The sequence below is a fragment of the Lutjanus erythropterus genome, chromosome 22 (assembly GCF_056507025.1).
Source record: "Lutjanus erythropterus isolate fLutEry1 chromosome 22, fLutEry1.hap2, whole genome shotgun sequence".
In the NCBI taxonomy this organism is placed as follows: Eukaryota; Metazoa; Chordata; class Actinopteri; order Lutjaniformes; family Lutjanidae; genus Lutjanus; species Lutjanus erythropterus.
The window spans coordinates 13557900-13570878 of NC_139338.1; the positions used below are offsets into that span (position 1 = coordinate 13557900).

General features: G+C 40.0%; 1 protein-coding gene across 7 annotated transcripts in view; it reads right to left on the reverse strand.

The window, feature by feature from the left end:
• Positions 1 to 12979, reverse strand: part of dock4b (dedicator of cytokinesis 4b) — a 169673-nt gene that overhangs the window by 73213 nt on the left and 83481 nt on the right. For all 7 annotated transcript variants that reach the window (XM_084710674.1, XM_084710671.1, XM_084710670.1 and 4 more), the window contains exons 13-14: positions 6390 to 6515; positions 1212 to 1336 (exon numbers count right to left, since the gene is read on the reverse strand). In XM_084710674.1, the coding sequence (XP_084566800.1) occupies positions 1212 to 1336; positions 6390 to 6515 (251 nt within the window). The remainder of the gene's footprint in view (positions 1 to 1211; positions 1337 to 6389; positions 6516 to 12979) is intronic.

Genomic DNA, 12979 nt, shown 5'->3' on the forward strand with positions numbered 1-12979 from the left:
TGACATGGTTTACATTTGTGTGTTTATGTGTGTTACGGAGTTGCGTGCCATGCAGCAGCAGCAGCTGTGGCAGCAGGGTTATATTTGAGTCTATTTTCTGTTCAAGGCTGAGGCAGTGCAGGAAACCACAGAGGCAGACTGTCACAGTGCTGCACCAGAAATGGGCAACACACTGGAGAGACACTTAGCTCTCATCTGGGTCAGCGATATTTAAATGAAGAGTTTTGCTCCAAAATAAGACACTCGCCATTAGGAATAGAAAAAATAACAGAGTAAGGACTTAAATAAGGCATTTAGACTGAGCTGTACCAACAAGGATTCATTTAATCTAAGATTAGTACTAATCTGAGATTAGTAAAACAAGGTTTAAAATGAATTCGTCTATGTTTAAAATTAAGCAGAGCTCTAATGCACAATTTAAAATTAATCTCTGTTTAGTAAAGGCAAGTACATTTATGTCAAGTCTCTCACAGTTTAATCAATATGGAGATGTTTGCTGACCCAAATTAAAATAAATCAAATGAATAAATTTGAATGCTGTGAAGTATAAAAAGGGGGTAGAAAGTGTCTGCTCTGTATTCCTTTACAAAATATTGCAATGTTTTTTTGATAGCTTGCTAGAAATTAAAAAAGAAGGAATATTGAAAAAAAAAGTTAAGAAAGTTATGTTGCTTGCTACCCAACTTAAAAAAAATGTATTTTTTGCTAGTCAGCTGAAAAAGACAAAAAGTTATATTGTTTGCTAGCTAGCTTAAAGGTTGACCAAATATTACACTGTTTATTAACTAGCTAAGCTAAGCCTAGTTAGTGTACTCATGATGGCTCAGCAGAAAATTATTTTGCTCAGTCCAATCTCAAACAGGCAGCTTTTTAAAGCTAAACCTCCTAAAGTGTAAGAGTAAATTTAATACTGTATCACAGCTTAAGGTTTTGGTGCAACAGCATTAAATTTAATCTGGGTTTAGAGTAAAAAATGAAGGTTTTAAAGTTTAAGTTTAAGCTTTCTTAATTTTATGCTACTTTAAAAATTTGGTGCAACATAATCTAATGTCAAACCAGGATTTAATCAGATTAAAAAAATAATCCCAACTTTAGTATCCTTAAAACTGTTTAGTCCTTAAAAATTATATACTTTTACAAAGACAGCTGTGGTTCTTGCAAAATGAAGGAAAAATAACTGACAGTCTACATGAGGAAAAATGTGTTTTTACCTTTAAGATCTGTCCATCGATGTCGAGCACGTAGACAGTGATCTCTACATTCCTGGCTACGCTCTTCCCACCCTTTTCAAACTCGCCTTTCTCCAGGGTGATGTAAAGGTCATTCCTCATCTCTCCTGCAGGAACAGGAAGGTAAAAGAGGCAACAAGGCATTGATTATGCATATGAGCAGGAATTATTAATGACCTCTCAGCAGCTTGATGACAATCTTTTGCGTGATGCTTCACGACGGGGTGGACAGCGCTTACGTTAGCGGCATTTAATGATATAGTTTCTGCTGACGGGAAATCTGAGCCTGAGCTATGACCCTTTGACCACCAGGGAATACAAGATTTAATATCCACTGTAAGCAGATTGGTTAGCCGATATCCAATTTCTTATGTATGTATCATTTGCTTTCTCAAGTCAAAAACGTAATTTCAATAAACAAGAAAAAGTAGGAGTCGTAGTAGTTGCAAAATTTGCACGTGACCCCTTAAAACAAGAAATGTCTTCTTGTAACCCCTCATTACTGGTTGAATACAGTATGTATACTGGCTGTGACCAGTTCAGCCAAAGAGTATCTTTTAATATATTTCGAAAGGCCTGAGGAGGTGAAAGTTGTACAATAATTCACTTGAAAAATTCAATAATTAAGGGAAAGTTGTTGAATGAAACGTGGTCAAAGGTTCAAATAATCCCTGTGAGCCAAAAGCTAATGCTTCAGACTGTTATGTTTTTGATATGACTTTATCTTCTGTTTATGTTTTATGCAAAGCACTCTGAATTGCATTGCTGTTGAAATGCTCCACACAAATAAACTGGCTTTGCCTTACCTATATTACGGATCTAGCTGACATCGGCTCGTTGTGGTTTTATTTATTGGCCAGGCACAGTACACCCACACACCCGCTCAGTCTGTATGTTTGTACTGGGGTGATTTACAGCAGCTCCAACCAGGACTTCGATCTGGATCGTATTTTATGGCGAAAATATCTTCTGGATTTCCCTTTGATATCCCCTGGCTGCTCTGCCTGAGCTGTCTGTAATTTATGGCATTTCTTGGAGAACACACAGCTTTAGTTGTTTGCGAAAATGACTATTAACTGCTGCTTTAGCTTAGTTCACTTAGCCGTGCAGTTAGCAATCCTGTTAGCTGACTCTGCCCCCACCACCTCCCGGCCGAGAACCTCCTCCTCCTAGTGGTTCAAAGCTCCTGTGTTAGAGATTCAAGCTCTCCTAGTGCTCCATGCAGAGTCAGCTGATAGGATCACTAGTCACATGACTAACTAAGCTATCTAGCTAACGGCAGCTACATTTAGCAGTTAGCACTTAGCAACAAGTAAAGCTATCTGTCCACCAGGAAACTCTGTATCACAGAAAGTTCAGGCAGAGCAAACGGTCATCAAAGGAAAAACAGAAGATTTTTTTTATTTTATTATTATTTTATCATTTTAAAGTTGTGTTTTTGTACACTAATCAGTGAGGCCTGACCTCAATGAATCCAATGCCCCATATAGCTGTAGCTTAGCTGTCATATGCTGTCAAGCATATTGGCAAGAGGATGAGGCAGTGCTCACAAGCATCAGGTACTGCCCCTTAGTAAGCTTCCAGATGTTGGCTAGAAGAAGAAAGTGAACTTTTAGGGATGTGGGTCTTAAAGAGATAGGCCTTAAAAAAAAAATAAAAGGGCTAGTATTAGATAAAAAAGCATTTTGTGAACTGTGAATCATGCAAAGCTACTCTAATTGAGTCACAGAATAAAAATAGAGGGCTGGAAATTAAGATAATAGATCCCCTTTAACACACACAGGGATATCATTACATGCAAAACACCTCAGCAGGTACTAAGTGCTATCATTATGCTATTTTAGCTAACATTGTAGTTTAAGAATTACTGGCTGGTCTTCATTCTTACATGCATGTGTAAGTGCATAGCTGTCCTATGTAAATACTGTATGAGAAGATAGCATAAATGTGTCCACTAGCCAAAATAACCATCAGCAACCATGCATCAATATAAAATATAGTCCCTTCCTGCACACACTTACAATAACCTGGCAGATGGAAGTGTGTAAATAAAGAACTGGGTGTCTGAGATTCATTAAAACAAAAACCTAACTTGTAAACACTTCTGTAAGACAGCCTTTTCTTGTGGCTGGTGCTTTCATCTGCCAAAAAGTTAAGTGAAAATAATCCCAGGAAGTAATATCTACATCTTTTTTTTGTTATAACCACAGCTGGATGTACAATGACTGGGCCATGGAACAAATTTATTTCCTCCTGCAGGGGAAGTCAAAATGGTGCAAAGCGCTCTGGGTAAGAAAGGGAATAGGCCTGTTTCCTCTGCAGCCGAGCTGCGGTCAGACACATTGTAAAATAGGTTCCCTATATAACCTCTGTCAGTGTGTGTGTATGAGTGTGTGTGTGTGTGTGTGCTCTCATCATATCTCTATCTCGAGGGTCAACATTGATTTTCTGCTCTTAACAACAGTAACCATGGCAATATGAGGCATTCTATATACACCAATACTGTACACTTGCTCACAAAGAGTGCAGGAAGGCAGAAACACACACACACACACACACACACACACACACACACACACACACACACAGACACACACACACACACACACACACACACACAGGGGCAGTTTCTTAATGTACAATAGGAAAAAGGGAAGTGGAGAGGGTGGAGCCAGAGCAGCTGGAGAAAGAAAATGAGGCAAGAGAGATACAAATCCAGAAAAGACAGACAGACAGAAAAAAAGAGGGTGAGACAGTTTCCTTAGCCCACGGGGCAGACTTACACAGGCAGAGAGGGTGAGAGCACTCAGTGTTAAGGGTTTGTAGTCAGACGAAGACAAAGAAGGAGACAGTGAACATAAATCTGTGTTAGTGAGGCGCTGGGGGACCCACAGTCTGTGGTTCCTCTTTATCTGTGTGACCAGACAGCACACCTCACTTATTTAAAAGAACAGCTCTTCTGTGGCTAAAAAAAAAAAAAAAAGTCCCCTGACGTCCAGCTCTCGTAAATGAACAGACAAAGAGTCAGAAAGCTAATTCAGACAGAACTTCCCCTTCTGTACGAGGGCTGGGCAATAGGCCTCATCAATAATGTCCCGATATTTTTAGGCTATTCCATGAGATACAATATACATCTTGATTCACTACATCTTTTTTATACTTTTCATCTTGTTAAATTTTTGCACATTGGTTTTGTCTTTTTACAGTTTTTTGGCTTGTTATGTCATTTTCATCTCGCTACGTTGTTTTCATCTTCTACATCTTTTGCATCGTTTATGTTACACGTTTTACTTTGTTTTCATCTCGTTTGAACCTCCCACGAAACTTCCCACCTGTTGTAAAGGTAAATCATAGAACAGCCTGGCAGTCTGTTAAAGACAACACTTGTACTACATCACAACATAACGATCCAAAATCTAAGACGATATTTGGTCTCATATCACAAGATCAATATAATATTTATATATTACAAAGCCCTATTCCGTACTCTTTTCTCATATGTATATTAACATCGTCCCTTGTTTCATCTTACATTCAAGTGGTTGCACATGTGTTACCACGGCAACAAGACCCCATACGGCTAAGCCTGAGGGTCTCTGTGGGGGTCTGTGTCATTTAGTGAGGCAGCTATCTAAGTGATGCCTATCTACCTGAAACAGCCTGAATATTTCATCTTTCTGAGGGCACCCTTAGGTGGAATTCAAACATCACTCTCACGCAATAGGCAGGGGATGCCAAGCGTTACCACGGCAACTGCGGTAGATAATATAAGGCCGATCAAAGTGCACAACACAAACACGAGAAAATATATTATTAAGTTTAAAGCCTCAAAAGGTGTCTTTGACATTTTACATAAAAATCAATGTGTTGTCACACAAAAGTCTGAATCCTCAGTTTATGAACACGCCTCCACACCTGCTGCCTGATAGGTCTTTCCTGGGTATACCCATAAAGATGCATAGAAAATAATTTGTTTTGTGTCTCCGACAGCAGTTTATGAGAAATAAATAGGTGAAAGATTAGGTAAGGGCAGCGCTGTGGCTCAATGGGTCAATTCTTGCAGCTACGGCCTTTGTCATTGCTGTAATTAGCTCATTAGATAGGAGAAGCGATTAAAAAAACTGAATTAATGGATGTAGAGCTGGATTGTTAGTAGTGTCAGAAAAAGCCACCATGGCAACATAAAGGAACCTCAACAGAAAATTAAAGAATCAAAATCAAGAAAGTTAAATTTTCCCTTCAAGGCTCCCAGAAAACAAAAAAGCAGACATGAAAACACTTTGACCCTGAGGACAGCTGAGCTCCCCCAGTTTTATTTTCCATTATCCCTGTTTTATCTGAGAAATGTTTTTATTCTATTTATTTGTCTTGTTTGTTAGTTTTTTTTTGCTTTCCATTTGTTTTGTTTTTGTAATAGTTCAGTGGATCACGGGGATCATGGGTGGCCATGGGCTCCCATGATTCAACGTCATCACGACAAACACAAGTCCCTTAGTGGTGTCGAGACTGAGTCACGCAACCATGATGTAGTTTGTTTTAACACTAAAGTTAGCTTTTTACCTCTGATCATTGTATTTACTCTTCAAAAATCATCACCAACCAGATTTTCGTTTGTGAAGATTTTCTTGCTGCGTAAAATGTGGATGTTATAAACTTTTGTTTAAAATCCAGGAAGGAAAAAATCCATTGGCTTTTTGTGGAGGGAACCTACAAAAGTACGTCATCCCTGTAGCACTCTATCAAATCTTCCTTAAATTGATGCATTTGCTGTTTAGATCTTGAGGCAAAATATAAAACGGTAAGGGGGGTATCCAAAAAAATGATTTGATAAGACAGGCAGAAGGATGGATTGCTAAATTAATTTATGATTGGTTGGGCAATTGTGCTACTAATGTACAATGAGATCACCAGGCAAGATATTCTGTTTTCCAGGAAGTTAAAGTTCTCACTTCATTGGGTCCTCTGTACTTTTTAGTCTGTTAGTGGTCAAAACAGTGACTCAGTCTGGGGGTGATCTTGTATTCAAACACCTACAGAATGCAATAAAGTCTAAAGCAATCAGCTGACATCCATGATGATCACAAACCCACATCAACAGTGTAGTTCTTGAACATACTGAAGCTGAAAATCAAGCTGGCACCCTTATATGTGGTGTCGTACCTGGCATGATGACATCAGAGAAGCCCAGTTTCCTGGTGATGGAGACGCCCCGCGTGAAGAGGACCATGTACTCTCGCCTCAGCTGCTCTATGTCCCCGTGGAGGAGCTGGAGAGCCACTGCCAGACCTACAGAAAAAAAAAGCAATAACAAAATTCAAAATTGGAAATCTGATATTTCTATATTACAGAAATGACAAAGCCTTGATCCTCCTCTTTCATCCATCACCAAAGCCACTCAATAAAGAGCTCGAAATATATCATAACCCTTTTCCTGACACTATAAACAATCTGGTACTGGTGAGATCAGGACAAAGTTTTCACAAGGGCATATTTTCAGTTTTATTACAGCCACATGGACCAGACAGCTACAGATATACCTGCCAACAGTAACACTTGGAAAGCAAGCACACACCCCCGCATACATAAACAAAATGCAAACAGCCTGTGAGTCATCCCCAGCACTTTTTTATTAACAGGAAATCCTACATGAAGGCTGTCATCTGAAATCTATATGCTTATGCAATAACTCCAAATGTCAGCGCCACTAAATTAAAGCACCGACTTGTATTTAGAGCTCAACTTGCCTCTCCTTTATGTCCCAGCATTTGTGCCTGTTCGCGCTCCCGACGGGGACAACGGCAAGGGAGTGTGTAAGAGACAAGATGATGATGGTGATTATTATTATTATTATTGTGGATGTTTTCAGGAAAGTTGGGAGGCGCAAGTGGCGAAATGGTTCATTAGCTGTGAGAGGTTTCAGACACAAGGAGTCAAAAAAGCATTGTGACTTGTTTGTAAACCTGCTAGCAATATTTCATTATCCTGCACTGCAGAGGCATACTGTAGAGCAGAGAAGTTAAGAAAAAAAAGGGGGTTACAGTTTTCAGACTTGCTACCAAATTGTGCTTCAGCTAGAGAGATTGTAACGCCTTATTTTTTTTACTTTTTAGGCTGATTTTTCTACCCCCAAAAAAGAACCGCGAGTAATCCTTTAAAATGTAGATAAGCTCCAACGGGAAAATACAGCATCCAAAAGCCATGTCAAAAAGTCAGATATTGGTCTTAAAGGAGCAACGTGCAAAAAATGGCCAGCTGTGGAAGGTAACTCTAAACACATAGGGGGCACACAATAGAAACTTGAGTTTAGAGGGTGTACGGTTAACTATAGACATGAGGTGTAAGAATACTTCCTTTCTTGACATTTCTGAGTCATGTGAGTTTATTTTGTTTATTTATTAGACTAAAGGGTTTATGAAATGTCCCGTGTCCAAGATGAAACCATGAGGAAATCAGACTATAGCCAAGGCACGAAGCGGTATTACTAGACAGGACTGGCTGTGGTTAGCTGGTGAGCGTGCTAACTTCAGTCGATATCCCTCCAACATAAAATAGACGTCAGTGACATAATTTCATAACATTACTTCTTTACATTCTATTGATAATGTTCGCTCATTTCTTGATTTTTTTTCAATTGAAATTCTGGCCATATTTACAGATTGCTCCTTTAACTGAGTTTTGACAAAGTATTTTTTGGCACATCTCGAGATAGAGAGAGGGCATGGGGGGCGACAGTGATACTACAGAACAGTCATCCGGTCTAAATAATTCAAAAGTAACACATACACACGGACCATCAGCAGTGTATTTGTTCAACCTGGCACAAAGGCCTTCTGGGAAATAGAAGGAGCATCCCATTAGGTGCAGGGGAGATTTTTCTTCTACCCGAGCCTTAATCTGCCTGCCCCTTAATGTGGATCAAGCCTTTGGCATTTATACACACACATAAACGAACACACACAGAGACGGACTCTAAAAGCTACTGCAGGGCTACAATTAGGCAAACCAGCTTCATTACTATTCCGCCTGGTAGATGCAGCTGACGCTGACAAAAACACCCTCAACCTCTGCTGCCCTCAGCCCACCCGGCCTGCCTCTTCACAAACTCAACAAAACAAACTCAAAAACAAAACAGTGGAGTTGTCGCAGCCTCTTCTGTCATTGCCTACGCTCGCACGGAGGTGGGAGCTGAATTATGCACCTGACCTGACTCATACTGAGCCAGATTCTTATGAAATCCCTTTTATGAACGACTGGGCTTCATGTAAACAAAATCAAAATCTCCTCTCGTCAGCTCCTGCTTGCGTCCTTCAAATTCGATTTCCCCCAAACAGTCCCCCGACCCTGAAACACACAGGTGAAGAAAAATGATGCACTCCTAGAAATAACAGTGTCAAAAAGGTTCTTCATGAAGGACTGAGGTTCTACTCAGAAAAATTTTGCTTCTTAAGAACCCTTTTCAGAGGACTGTGTTCATTAAACATTCTTTGTACGACTAAGGGTTCCTTTTCATCTAAAAAAACCCCCAAACATCTTTAAAGGAAAGAGTTCTTCTTGGAAGAACCCTTTGGTGGGTTCTAGGTAAAACCTTTGGAATGTAAAAGGGTTCTCAATAGAATCCCTTAGGTGGGTTCTAGATAAAACCCTTGGACTGTGAAAAGGCAGTCGGTAGAACCCCTTGAGAGGGTTCTTGTTGAAAAGGTTTTGGTTAGAGCCTCCGTTACGGGTTCTGGGTGGAACCACTGCTGCATAGAGGAGTTCTCTGTAGAACCTCTAATAGGAAGTTCTTGGTGAATCCCTTCATGTTGGGTTCTCTGGGTCCTTTTCCACCAAGTTATCTCTGGTTCTTGAACTTTTTGGGTCCATTTTTCCACCAGTTTTGAATGGAACCACTGTAATAAAGGATGTCATTAGCAGAGAACACTGCACAATGCACAAGAACTGTAGGATATGAGATGCCCACTTTGGTTCCCATGGAACACCTGCTCTTCTTGGTTCCAGCTGGGAACCAACTTTTCTGCTTCCCAGCCAATTTACTTTTGGTGGAAATGCTCAGCATGGTTCAAACTTTGATCTGGGCTGGTTCCACGTCAGTGGAAAAGACCTATCTGGAAGGGTTCCATGCCAAAGAACCCTTTATGGATCTAGTTCACACTTTTATTTCTAAGAGTGTAGTCATTAGGCTACATGTGAACAGAATAACTGTCTCTCCACACAGACCGTCTCTCTGCCTCTTCTTTATTACCCAGCAGCCCGGTGTTCTTTATACTTTAAGGGCAGTGCATTCATCTCTCCCCTGCTAATTGGCTGCTAATAAGCGACCTTCTGGCACACAGCCAGGTCTGTTTAAAAGGAGAACCACACAGCGAGACAACTTCAGACACACACCAGGATGCACACACAAAGATAGCAGAGTGCACACATATATAAACATGTGCACATACACACACACAAATGCACATTACCTTATCTCACTCTGCTGCACACTTGTTTTAATTGCCCTCCTGACACTAAGTGTAATAAATTGTGGTCCTTAAATTATGCATGGTGTTCCATAATTCCTGTGTGGACACTCATACAGGGACAAAATGGAGAGGAGACACTGACCTGTTTGCTAAAGATGAAATATTCTCTTCAGTTCACACATTTCAAGGCTAGACAAGAGACTCGAGTGCTATCTATTCTGTAATGTTGCTCTGCAGCAGGATAATTTCCCTTTGGGAGGAATTGACTTTTCAGATGATGTACCCTGTAAAAATGTGCTGCAAGTGATGTTCTGCATTGCTGTTCTGAATATAGAGTGAGCAGGGAGCGGTTAAGGTGCAGGGATTTGAAATTGAAGATGTTTCCTGGAGGTTTTTTTTGGTTGAAATCAAACAATGTTTTTACACCAAAATTAGTGCCTATGAGCAGGGTTTTTTTTAAACATCTGTAGACCCACTAAAATTTTTCCCTTTGCGTTTGAGTTCCTGCTTTGTTCTGATATGCACCGGAAAGCCAAGACTCAACTCATGTCTGTGCCAGGGAACAGAAAGAAGGGCGATTTTTGAAGTCTCTGTGTTCAGCTGTCACTACTTTTGTAGCTTCTGACTGAATATCTGTGGTTTGAAGTTTAGTTTCTCTACTGCGTTTGTACTTTCAGGTCTTTATTTTACTGCTTCATGTTCACTCTCAGCTGGATAAAAACCCTGATTCTGCTGCTTCATAACAGGTTTTAGATATTAAAATATCAGGGGACTTTTATTGTGAAGAATTTAGGAAATTATATGAAATGATTGCATTTAACCACAGCGGTACAGCTGCAAAAGAAGTGAAAATTAGTGTCCAATGGAGTTTGGTGCCAGTCAGAACTACTACTGCAGACTCACTTAACCTGGGAATGAATGCTGACTGTATCCTTTCCATTGAAGACAAAAATCAGACGTTTGTGGGTGTTAGTGTATTTTTTGTCCAGTGAAAAAGGAGCTTAAGTCATCCTCTCCTTATGATCACTTTGCTTTAAGTATTAAATATACTGGGCAAGCAAAAACTGGAACACAAATATAAATTGCAAACCGCCTGCTGTGCCATCTGACTAAACCAAACACGTTGATATGTCATCCAGTGTGCCCTGTCTGTTAAGGGTTTTTTTTCAGTGCATACCACCTGGCCTGAAAAAAAAAATCGAGGGGAAACACCGAAAGTTGTTGTGAATATGAATCTGCATTGATGTCGACATAATAATCAGGCTGTGTCACTACTGTCACCAGTGCTACTTAGAGCAGGTGTGTGTGTGTGTGTGAGAGAGGGAGATATATAATTAAAGAGATAAGCAATAAGAGGCACAGCTCTTGCAAAGTCAAACCGTCAAAACGAATATAATTATAATGAATTAATTTGGCCCGAACAGATGAACAGTGCTCATATTACATAAATGAAACCTAATACTCATGCTCGCTATCTTAAAAATGGAAATTATTACCTCTACTTTTGTAATTAAAGCATTCTTCTCTCTAAGATCAATGTCAAATTCAGTTAAGTGGTGGAAGTGTAATTTTGGAACAAACCCACTCGAATTATGCATGCCGGGGTATTGTGACAAAAGACCCAAAGCTCTCCTCTAATGCACTTTGAAAGCGAAAGCACTGAGGCAAATCAGGCGTTCAGCTGGATCAATGTCTTCAGCTGACAGCTACTCAATAGCCAACATCCAAGTGTTTGTGATAAACTGCTCGCAGCAGCTGAAGAGGGGAGTAACTCTTTAGAATAATTCACTTACATGTGTTTATGATGTGTGTGCCAGACGAAAGCCTGGAGCAAACATTCACATGTTGAGATACTGCGTTGTCATACTGTGAATTAAAGCAACACGCTGTCTTCTGCCAGCAGCATTTCTTACCAAATCAGTGTGATTAATTATTTTTGAGTACGAAGTGGGGCCGCACTTTATTTTACAGTACACTAACAACATGCAACAAGACGTGTTTTGTATCAAATTAGACAAAAAACTAGAAATAATTTGTTCTTTACTGGACAGTGTTTCTAATTAGACACCATCCCAATGGTACACTAATGAGACATACTTTATATCAGACAAAAACTAGAAATAATATGGGTCATTAGGGACACATTACCACAGACCTGTACTGTAAACTAAAGTGAATTACTTCCCACTGTGTCACCCTTATTAGATTCTACTAGAGGGTAATTTGGGACACATCATAAGAGAACTGTACCGTAAACTAAAGCGTATTATGTATCACTGTTAGACCATTCTTACTAGGGGTGTAAGATATGAGTGCATCAGTTCAGACAGCCTATATCAGTAAAAAGCTGAATGTGAATCTGCAAAAATCAATGCAGTGCATCAATGCATCTCCCATATATTTCATTTTTGGCACCAATGAACTGCTGCTGTAACTTTTGTCCGTTTTCTCTCCCCCCTTACCTCTGCCTGCACCGCTCTAGCTGGACGCCCGCTGCCTCGCTCACACAAACATCATGTCTTACACTTTTTACTGTCTTCAAAGGCTAAGAGGTGGTATAATTTAAGAAATGAGTGTGCCAAAGTGGACCTCAGATTTCAGATTAAGATTTTAAAAAAGGAATGAGACAGAGAGGATGACCTGTTGGTCAGCCTCGGGTTTCAGTTGACCCGTGCTGCTGTTGAGGCCTCAGTGCACGAGGCAGACGCTCTACCAAGTGAGCTGTTGGGGCAGGGCGATGCACATTTGCCAAGATATCTCCTTCTCTTTGTTAATTGAGGTAATACTGGTATTTTCTCATGACGAACCCTTTATATTCTTCATATAGTTTGATCTACAGGGTTTGCTCTGCAGGTGAGAAGATAACTGTTCTTGTTTTTGCTTCTTTTTGTGACATCTTATCCTCTTTTCCACAAACAGCTGTTCTGGGCTGCTTATGTATAGTCCATGCATGCTCAAAACGCAAGCTTGTTTAAGCCTGGCTGGAGTTAGCATTGATTAGACCAGGCTCTGTTAGTATAGCTGAGTTTGTCTCAGGACTAATAACCAACATATTATTTCTAATTTTTGTCTAATCTAATACAAAGTACAGCTTATTATGTCTTATTAGTGTAATGTAAAATAAAGTGCGACCCGGACTTGTTCATCTTAAAGCTTATTATTGCTGTCATCTGTCAGGCATCAAACACTGAATGAGCCACACATCTGCAGTGTTGTCTGCCACAGGTCTTGGAAGTTTAACGTCAACAGTACATCACATTATCTGCATGCTTTATCTGTAATTAAATC